The sequence below is a fragment of the Corylus avellana genome, chromosome ca2 (genome assembly GCF_901000735.1).
Source record: "Corylus avellana chromosome ca2, CavTom2PMs-1.0".
Classification (NCBI taxonomy): Eukaryota; Viridiplantae; Streptophyta; class Magnoliopsida; order Fagales; family Betulaceae; genus Corylus; species Corylus avellana.
In genome coordinates this window covers 9872234-9883716 of record NC_081542.1, presented here as the reverse complement: position 1 = coordinate 9883716, position 11483 = coordinate 9872234, and the positions used below count along the sequence as shown (strand labels likewise).

Genomic DNA, 11483 nt, shown 5'->3' with positions numbered 1-11483 from the left:
GTAACCACCCCCAAACATTTTTTTTAAAAAAAAAACAAAAAATAATTAAATATAAATTTTTAATGTTTTTAACTTTAAAAAAATTATTATTTTTTAATTAATTATATAGACAAATGTCAATTTGTTATTAGTGCTGACGTGGCGTTCTGTCAAATTTTGGATGGAATTTAGACGGATGTATCATCTCCGTCTTTAGGCAAACCAGATGTACCTCTTGTGATAAAAAGTAAACCCAATAAGAAAAAAAAAATAAAGAAGTTAAATCACGTGGGGAATAAGGTATTTAACCCTTAAAACAATCACCATTGTAACTTTTACAACAACACTATTTTGTTTGAAACAACACCTGAGTTATGATCTGAACATTTTAAAGAACATGTTAAAAATCTAGAACTGATTTTTTTTCCAAGCTTTAGGATTGTTGAAATCGAATTCTAACAATAACACATAATAGCCGAATTGTAGAACATGTATGAATTAAGTTTCACAAACTTTCATCTTCTCCATATTTTTAATAAAAATGGCTCTAATACCATTTGTCAGGATCATGTGGAACAAAATAAAGATACCAGGGATTTGAACTTCAGAAAAAGTTTGAAAAGATCATACAAAATTGAAATAGCAAGAACAAGTCACAGGCATACATGTAGGGGATCTGGCACCATGGGATTCTTGAAATTTTCCTTCCTTCCTCTCATGCTATACAACTTCACAGGAATATTGAGACATCTAGAGTCTTAGAGTCTTTTCCCCAATGACTGAAGATGACCAGAGAGTGTAGGCTCCCACAAGAGGATGATAAATCAATCCCCTTTTATATTGAGAGTGAATCACACCCAAATGATTAATTTCATTCTCATGCAGTCATGCTCCGTTATTTATAGTTTGGATTTACTTGAGATGTAGGATGTTACGTGAATACGTAACGGGGATAGATTTTATCATTGAACAGGAACAACTTAAGGCCCGTTTAGTTTGCGGAATGAGTATTCTATTAGGTTGGAATAAAATAATCAGCATTTCTCGATAGTAATACATAGAAAATAAAAAATAAATAAAAGGGGAGGGGGGGGGGGGTTGGAAATATATATATATATATACTATTCAAAGTGGGAGAAGGAAAAAGAGAAATTACAAGAACACAAACGAAATCGATAGAGAAATCCTAGTAACAGTCGGGAATGGGTCAAATAAATGACCGAACCCATCAAAGAAACCAAGACGGCCAAAAGAGGCTGTTATAAACAACAAAATTCCGTAAATGGAACAAAACCCCAAAGGGTAGCCGACACGACCATCAGTGGTCGGAAAATGAGAGGAAAATCTTTGTCAAAAATAGAAAAGAAGGCCAGATCAAGGATCTAGCCAAGAAAAGAAACATAGTGAACAGAAAATTACAAGGAAAAACAAAAACACAACAAATACAATATAGCAACAATTTAAATAAAAGCAGAATAAAATATCCAAGTCCAAAAATCAGCAACACCAGAGGCGGAGGTGGATAAGACATGAAGGCCCAAGATGGCCGGAAGGATGAGTGAGAGGCAGCGAGGGAGGAGATGATGCCGGAGACGATGGTGTGGTAGCATGGCTGCCGGGGGAGGACAAATTGAGCTTCAAAGAAACCGGATTGGAGACCCACAACAAATCTGAACGAAAATGCCGTTTTCGTGGCTCGGAGGAGTCGGTGGAATGTCGGAGGACTGGAAGAGGGGCTGGAGTTGTGATTTCTGGAGGAGATAGGATAAATCACACAAGGTAAAATATACAGATATGTTAATTAAAATTATCATTAACACTAAATATATGAATTAATTCATCCAAAATTTAATAGTAATTTCACTATTACAATATTTACTTTTTGATGTGACAATAAAAATTATCATTGATGTGAAAATAAAATAAACAGATTAACCTTTTCAAAACTCAATAGTGATTTTTTTTTTTTTTTGAAAAAATAGTAATTTTCATTAGCACACGATGTTACTCATCGTGTAATAGTGAAAATTATCATTAATATAAAATATACAAATTATTGTGTCTAAAATTTAATAGTAATTTTCATTGCCATATATATAAAAAAAGAAAAGAAAATAAAATAAAATAAAAGGCTTAAAAGCATTTAAAGGAATTCTCGAAACAAAAAGGCAAGGGCCGGCGAGATGGTGCAAATGAGGTCAAATTCGTGAACACGCACGCACATATTCATAAACCATATCTTAAAGCCCCCCCACCCGGGGACCCCGATCGATTGTCGAAGACAAGGAAAACAAAAAAAATTTAAAAAATAAAAAACAACCAAAAATAAAAGAAAAAGAAAAAAAAAAAATAAAGGCTTTGTTCACTTCTGTCCACCGTCTCCTCCAATTGCCGGACCCTAAACCGCACGGCGAAGAGAAAGCAGCAGCGGTTGCCCGCCACTACCATCAGGTTCTCCTCCTTTTCTTCAGTTTTTTTTATACCATTTTCTTCACAAATATGCATGTATATATATATCAGAAGAAACAAAATCCCTTTACTGAGAAAACATCGGATGTGTTCATATGCATAGATTCGAAGAGATTTTTTTTTTACTTAATTCGGTTCGAATTTTAGTTCGGAAACTCCTAAAAGAAACCGCGACCAAATAGTCTTCCGATTTCTATATTTGCATTTGGGTGAACCTGGAATTGACGCTATTAGATCTGCCTCCAGGGCCCCAATTCGTGTTTCGAGAGCGAATTTGCTACCTTTTTTTTTTTTTTTTCTCTGAAGCGATTTATGAGGTTTTTGTTTATGTGTAATTATTGTTTTAGTTTGTCTTAGGTTCTATTTTTACCTTTTTATGTCGGCGGTTATTTAGGATTGAATTGGACCAGTTTTTAGTTATTGGGTTAGGATGATTCTAGCTTGTAGAGTCTTGTGAGTGATTTTGGCTAGTGACTTACCCAAATGTCCAAACTAACTGTAGTACTTCGAAGAAGAAATATGAACTCTTGCCCGTCTCTGTTGAAGTGCAATGCTTGTTCAGAGGTTTAGTGCGATTCTTGGAGCCACATTGTACTTGTTGGGCTTGAGTGATTTTGTGGCTTATGAACTTATTGTTACCTTCTTGATACTCTTAAGACAATATGATGAATGCAGTTTCCCTGCGAATTAGAGCTAGTGGTTTTAACTTTGTATGACGATGCTGTGGCGAATTGAAAGGTGGCTATGAGCTTAAGAAGATTGACTTACAGTTTCTTTTAGTAATACAACCTCTGTTTTGCTGTCGAGTAGGCTAAAATGAGTTCATGTATACCTGACTGTCTTAGTAGTGAAATAAGTCATGATTAAACAATTTGGTGAAATGGATGTCTTGTTAACCCACACAATGAAATGAGGCATTTAGTATTCGTCAAAACAAATGAAATGAGGTATCGTCCATCCCGCGCACATTTCCGCTAACTTGGCATGCGCATTCTTTTCCATGTCATTTTTTGTATAAGCACTAAAGCATGAAGACTCATTCAAGTCCTCTTCTTGCTCCTCTAGATCAATACCTGAATCCTCTGCTAGACTATACTTCAAAGATTAGAACTTGTTCGTTCATGCCTTTGGCAGATTCTTCTCCTTAGGGCCACCTTGATGCTCTTTACATGGAGATGTTCCTTTGTATGAGATTTTTGCACGCAACAGCATAATTAGTTGTTCTCTTTAATTTTCCTATTGAAAGTGAGCTTATATTTGAGATTGATGTACTAATTTGAGTAAATGAAACTGTTTTGCTGTGAGATGAACGGATTATCATGATAAGATTAGGGAAAAACATAAGCTCAGTTCTATGCTTGCTTGCATATTCATATCCTACATCAGTTGATGCTGAAGGATTTTATAGTAAAACTTATATTATGCTCAGGCCCAGTATATATCGTAAAGAGGAATCAATCAGAGACGAGTCTAAAGTCATGACATGTGGCATCTTATAATTTTGACAAATGTCACTATTTATTTATTTATTTAAGTATAAAACAATGAATGATCATTATTGATTAACATCCGATAAAATTCGATTTTAAGATCCATGAGAATTTTAGCAATCACTAAATTGAACCATGTCCGCTCTATCTGATGGATGCATTCTAGAATGCATCAATATCAAAATCAAAGGCAATTATACTACTGGGATTACAAGGCAAAGAATGCAAGTGTTAGATCTGACCAGATATTCTAAGTCAAAATGGTGATGACGAACAGGTCTGCTGAAAGAATCAGTTCCATTATAGAAGAAAATGAGTAGGGATCAAACAAAGAGCCAATTCAATCCAGTCAGTCATTTCTGAATCTATCCTTAACCTGCATTTTGACAGTTGTATTCTTTCATAAATGAATCTTCAAGGTCGATCAGATGACTAGTTGCCACCCTCAAGAATTTGCTAATCACTAAAGCTGGACCTAATAAATGAATTTACAGCAATAAGAATTTAACCATGCTGATTTATATTATGTTAGGCAAAAATCGAGGGCACTTTGGTTGAGGGTGATAAGTGCACAAAGTTTTTCCGTCGAATGGCCAATTCAAAAAGAAGGAATAATTTCATTGAGTCGTTGGTGGTTAATGGTACAGTTTGTTCAGAACAAATTAAGGATCAAAGATCACATTGTGTAGTTTTACGACAGCTTGTTTACCGAGTTGTTTAGTAGGCATTCCAGGATGGATGGTCGCTTGCTTGATTCCATTGGGGGGGAGGAAGCCAATTAGTTGGAGAGACTCTTTGAGGATGTTGAGGTCTTTGAGGTGGTGAAAGCCCTTAATGGTGACAAGGCCCCAGGTCTAGATGGTTAAAGCAAACATCATGAATCTCTTCCATGATTTTCCTGCTAGATGTACGTTTGTAAAAGGTTTCAATGTCACCTTCATTTCTCTTATTCCGAAGAAACCAAGAGCCATTAATAGATTGAAAATGGTTGTGGAGAAAACCATTTCTAAGCCTCATAATGCTGTCATCAAGGGTAGGTAGATCCTTGACTCAATTCTCATTGCCAATGAGTGTGTTGATAGTAGGCTTAGACATGAGGTTCTAGGTGTACTGTGCGAACTAGATCTTGAAAAGGCTTTTGACCAAGTCAATTAGGACTTCCTTTTATATATGTTGAGAGATATGATTTTGGGGAAATATGGTGTAAATGGGTGGCTTACTATATTTCCTCTGTGCCCTTTTCAATCTTGGAGAATGAGGACCCTGTCATGTTTCTTTAGTGGCTCCCATGGCCTAAGACAAGGAGATACTTTGTCTCCTCTTCTTTTTGTTATTTTCATGGAGGCATTAAGTAAAATGATTTCAACTTTAGTGGATGGGGGTTTTTTATTAGGCATTATGGTGGGTTCAAGGAGTGGAGGTTCTATCAACTCACCTTTTGTTTGCGGATGACACCCTGATTTTTAGCGAGGCAAATCCAAATCACCCTAGAAATTTGTGCTGTTTGTTTCTGTACTTTGAAGCAATTTCGAGTCTAAGGATTAATCTGGCTAAATCAGAGTGAGTCTTGGTTGGCAATATAATGAATGTTGAAGGTTTGGCGAGTATTTAACGCTGAAAGGTATCTTCTTTACTTATGAAGTATCTAGGTCTTCCCTTGGGAGCTTCGTTTAAAGCCAAGTTTATTTGGGATGACATCACTGAGAAGGTAGAGCTTCGTTTGGCTAGATGGAAGAGGGTGTACTTATCAAAGTGTGGGAGAGTTACTTTGATTAAAATCACTTTATCTAATCTATCTACCTATTCATGTCCCTTTTCCCCCTTTTAGTTGGTGTGGCCAATTGCCTAGAATAGTTGTAGCGAGATTTTTTGTGGATATGGCAGAGTGCTTGGGGTTCTAATGAGGTTCATGGGTCTACGAGGTAGGGCTTTGGAAGAATATTAGGAGGGGTTGGGCGGGGGGGAGGGCTTTCTACCCACACTAAATTTGAGAAATGGCTCCAAAATTCAATTCCGGCATAATGTTTGGTGTAGGGGTCAAGCTCTCAAGACACCTTTGTCAGACTTTTTTAGCTTTACTTGCTTTAAGGATGCTGTTGTGGTAGACCATTTGAAGCTTTCTAGTGGCTCCCATCAATGGAATATTATCTTTCTCATAGCGGTGCATAATTGAGAGATGGATCTCTTTACTTCTTTCTTCACTTTGTTGTATTCCATTAGAGTGAGACAAGTGGTGAGAACAGACTTTGTTGGATTCATTCCAAGAGGGTTGTTCGACGTTCGATCCTATTATAATGTTCTTGTCCCCCCCTTGATTACACTCCCTTCCCTTGTAGTAGCATTTGGGGGAATAAGGCTCCCTTGAGAGTGGCTTTCTTTGCTTGGTTGGCTACCTTAGGGAAGATCCTTACCATGAAGAATCTAAGGAAACGACATATCATCATGGTTGAATGGTGTTGCATGTGCAAGAAGAATGGGGAGTCAGTGGATCATCTTTTACTCCACTTTGAAATCGTAGGTGCACTTTGGAATACTATCTTTAGCAGTGTGAGGTTGGCTTGGTAATGCCTAAAAAGTTGGTAAATCTCTTTGCCTGTTGGAGAGCGCTAGGGGGTAGGTTTCAGCTTGATGCAGTTTGAAAGATGATCTTGCCTTGCATTATGTGGTGCCCATGCAAGGAAAGAACCGATTACAACTTTGAAGATCATGAGTGGGCCTAACTAGAATTAAAGGCTTTAATTCTTTAGACTTTTTCTTTGGGCTGCTGCCTTAGATTTTAGTATTTTGAACTTTCATGTTTTCTTAGATCTCTTTTCCGCTACTAGCTAGGCTTCTTTCTTGTACACAGGGAGTGTACTGGGGTTGCGCCTTTGTGCTTTTTAATGAATTTGCGATTACTTATAAAAAAAAAAAGTATTTTCATTCAGGTTGTCCTTTTTTCCATGACATGGCATCCCTATCTTTGCTCTCCTATCACTGGCGTTGTGCATGAGATATTTACAACCAATCAACATAGCGACACCCTTCTCTTTGGAAATAGTAATTTTCCATTCCAACTGGGACTTTACACTCTTATTAGAAGTTCTAAGAAGGTCTTACCTAGCAGATTAGGTGCCACTTTAGGAAGGATTATATTTTGTAGGTCTAGAGAATTCATCGAGTCATTGAATCAACTATGCCAACAAAATGGGGAATGGGGAAAGTGATGCAATTTTGTTCACGGTGCTTCTATTTGAGTACATTTCCCCAGTATATTTCTTGGAAGTAAGTGATGACACCAGCAGTGTAAGGACTTTTCCATGAAGCTTGGTGTGATTTTGATCGTGTTTGAATAGGGCCCTTGTTGGGGTTAAGATTGAAGTCATACTCCTAAATTTGATGAGGTGACAGTTGGAATCATTACCTCATGGGTTTAAAAATTTAGTGGATGGCCAGATATAATTGCATTTGTTATAATTGAAAAACAGAAGAATTGGGCAGTCATGTAGTCAAAGTATTCTGCATGGTGGACACATCTTTGGATGCTTATTCAATATTCTTCAATCAGTGGGAGTAAAGAACTAGAGAAAAGTGTTAAAAAGTAAAAGCAAGAAAAGATGAGAGCATGGCAAGCTACAGTGTGTAGAAGATTGTGGATAATTGTTTTCTGTTAATCAATCAAAAGGAAAACTGTACAAGAATATAAGGGATTATGAAGGAAGTCAACTTGGAACATCGGCTAGCAACCAAAAGAATTGCACAGTTGATAGTATGAAGGCTATTGATCTCGACCTGTTTGGCTGAAAATAAATTGATTAAATGTGTTTGTAGTTGCATAACTCTTGGTGGAACCTGTTAGTGAGGTAGGCTGAATAATGCGGAGAATCTTATAGATTGAAGCACCTTTAAATATAGTTTGTTCTGGTCTCTTCTGATATGCATGGATTTGCTTTGTCTTCATCGTTCTTGTTTTCTTCATTTCCTCTTCTTCTTCAATAATGCTTCCTGCACTTCCATAAGATTTTTGTGCAGAAAAGCTTCCAACCCTTCTCAATGCATCTTAGTTAGCACTGATACAATTTTTCTATTTAATCGCCTTGCTTTCTACTTGTGTTATTTGTCATGTTTAATTGTTTCCTCATTTTTGCGTTTTCTATTGCAGAATCTGTACCTGACAGGAGTTCTTTTTGCTGCCTTTTTTTTTTTTTTTGTGGTGGCACTGTTGGAAATGTACACTTGACAACCACTTCTATTCCACATTGCGCTGGATGGGAAAAATTCTTTGAATCATGTGACCCTGATTTGTCCAGGTTTGATGTGGATTAAATGGCTAATCATTCTTTAATTGTATCCAATGCTCCTCATGATATAATAGAGCATCCGTTGGTCATTGGTCAAGAATTTGCTGATGTGGAAACTTGTCGAAGAACGTTGAAAGATATTGCTATAGCACTGCATTTTGATCTTCGAATAGTTAAATCAGATCGCAGTCGGTTTATAGCCAAGTGTAATAAAGAAGGTTGTCCATGGCGTGTCCATGTTGCCAAATGTCCTGGAGTTCCAACCTTCACAATTAGAACCCTTCATGGAGAGCATACCTGTGAAGGAGTTCACAACCATCATCATCAGCAAGCATCAGTAGGTTGGGTTGCTAGATCTGTAGAAGCACGCATTCGAGATAATCCACAATACAAGCCAAAAGAAATCCTGCAAGATATCCGTGATCAGCATGGAGTTGCTGTTTCCTATATGCAAGCTTGGCGTGGGAAGGAGCGTAGCATGGCTGCCCTTCATGGAACTTTTGAAGAAGGGTATCGCCTTCTTCCTGCATACTGCGAGCAAGTAAGGAAAACCAACCCGGGAAGCATTGCAACAGTTGTTGCCACTGGACAAGAAAATTGCTTCCAGCGCCTCTTTATTTCTTATCGTGCATCAATCTATGGGTTTATAAATGCTTGTAGGCCACTATTAGAACTTGACAGAGCACATCTTAAAGGGAAGTACTTGGGTACATTACTTTGCGCAGCAGCCATTGATGCTGATGATGCATTGTTTCCATTGGCTATTGCTATTGTTGACGTGGAAAGTGATGAAAGTTGGATGTGGTTCATGTCAGAATTGCGAAAGCTGCTTGGAGTAAATACTGACAATATGCCTAGACTCACAATATTATCCGAAAGACAAAGAGGCATTGTCGAAGCAGTGGAAACTCATTTTCCAAGTGCTTGTCATGGTTTTTGTCTGCGGTACGTTAGTGAAAATTTCCGTGATACATTTAAAAACACAAAATTGGTGAATATCTTCTGGAATGCAGTTTATGCACTCACGGCAGTCGAATTTGAGAGCAAGATTGCTGAGATGGTAGAAGTTTCACAGGATGTGATACCATGGTTTCAACACTTCCCTCCCCAACTCTGGGCTGTAGCATATTTTGAGGGTGTGCGATATGGCCATTTTACACTGGGGGTCACAGAGTTGTTGTATAATTGGGCCCTTGAATGTCATGAGCTCCCTATTGTGCGAATGATGGAGCATATTCGCCATCTGTTGACATCTTGGTTTAATGATCGCCGAGATATGGGCATGAGATTGACCTCTATTCTTGTACCATCTGCTGAGAAGCGGGTTTTAGAGGCTATTGCAGATGCTCGATGCTATCAAGTACTTCGTGCAAATGAAGTTGAATTTGAGATTGTGTCAACTGAGCGAACAAATATTGTGGATATACGTAGTCGTATTTGCTCATGTCGACGTTGGCAGCTGTATGGTTTACCTTGTGCACATGCTGCTGCTGCTCTTATTTCTTGTGGGCAAAATGCCCATCTATTTGCAGAGCCTTGTTTCACAGTAGCAAGTTACCGTGAGACCTATTCACAGATTGTAAATCCTATTCCAGATAAAAGCCAATGGAGAGAAGCAGGTGAGGGAGCAGAGGGTGGAGGTGCCAAGGGTGATATCACAATACGGCCACCGAAGATTCGCCGGCCTCCAGGAAGGCCCAAAAAAAAGGTTCTTCGTGTAGAGAACTTTAAGCGGCCAAAGAGAGTTGTTCAATGTGGTCGCTGCCATATGTTAGGACATTCGCAAAAGAAATGCACAATGCCAATTTGACCCGAGTTAGCCTGTTTAAAATATTTTGTTTTTGTTTTTCTAATTGTTCTCAATTGCAATAGAATCAATGGTGTGCATGTAATATCAATGTATATTTGACTATGTAGTTGCCAAAATGAGGATGCTGTCCTTTTTTTTTGGCGTTGTTTCGTCTGAATGACTTGTGCATGTGATGGCAGCATACATTCTGCGGTGGATAAATATTTCTTTCTTCTTTTTGTCCACTAACAAAAATCATTTGATCATTTGTGTCTTGTGTGATGCAAAGAGGTCTCTCCTGGTAAAAGCTTTTGGAGATCTCATCATGGAATTTCAGTTTCATGGCCCTGGTGGGAAGAAACAGTTGAGAACATGAGAAATGCCAGGTTAAGTGTATGTCATATGTTGCTAGCTAGTCCTTTAACCAACCGTGTTTTCGTGTTATTTCTGCTGGTTTGATTATGAGACAAGATGTATACCAAAACTAAAGAAACATAAAACTCAGGTAGTCTGTCCATTCAAGATGTGTAATAATTAAGGATTTATTAATTCATGTGTATAAAATTATTGAATTGGTTTTTTTATTATTATTATTATTCATCTGATCTAGAGGTTATTTGAAGTAACAGCCTGCTCAAAAGAAGAGAACAGATGGTTCTATATGCATGAGCATGGTCACCTGGACTCAACAACAATTACGAGCCTAGGAATTTCAAAATGCTCGGTTTCAATGTAATCCTTGCGATGGATTGTTTATTGAAACACTAGGCGAGCATCAATTGCCGAAGGGAGGAAGTGACTTTCCGACCACATACTGACGAGGAGTTCAAGTTTGGCAATGTGCGAGTGCGAAATTTTTACTTACCACAAGAGTTTGGAGTACTTATTCACTCGTAATGAGTTGAATCTAAGGCAGCAAAGATGGCTGGAACTTATAAAGGACTACGACTATGCGATGCAATACCATCCTGATAAAGCCAATGTAGTTGCAGATGCATTGAGTAGGAAATCGCAATGCGAAGCTTTTGCCTCAACAGACATGCCCTACCCGCAGAAGTATAAAAATGCACCAAGACATGACGAAATGATACTAGTGGGGTAGCATGAATAGGGAGATTGCGAAGTACGTAGCACAATTCTTCATTTGCTAGTAAGTGAAGGCTGAACACCGGCACATCCCATAATAGAAATGGGAGGAAGTCGTGATGGACTTCGTGGTTGGTTTGCCAAAGGTGCCAAGTGAACAAGACGTCATTTGGGTGATGATTGATAGGCTTACAAAGAGCGCACACTTTTTCGCCATCAAGGTTACAGACTCGATGTAGAAACTAGCAGAACTATACATTAGGAAAAGAGTCAGAATGCACGGGATACCAATTACCATAGTGTCTGATCGAGACCCTCGATTCACATCAAGGCTTTGGACAAACTTGTAGAAGGCAATTGGGACGAATATGAACTTTAGCATAGCCTACC

The 11483-nt window shown here is 38.2% G+C and overlaps 1 protein-coding gene across 1 annotated transcript; it reads left to right on the top strand.

Annotated features, from left to right (window-relative positions):
- Positions 1-2249: 2249 nt before the first annotated feature.
- Positions 2250-10185, top strand: LOC132172178 (uncharacterized). The gene is made up of 2 exons (XM_059583628.1): positions 2250-2430; positions 8080-10185. Exon 2 carries the CDS (start codon positions 8244-8246, stop codon positions 10026-10028), a length of 1785 nt encoding a protein of 594 aa, XP_059439611.1. The 5' UTR covers positions 2250-2430; positions 8080-8243; the 3' UTR covers positions 10029-10185.
- The last annotated feature ends 1298 nt before the right edge of the window (positions 10186-11483 follow it).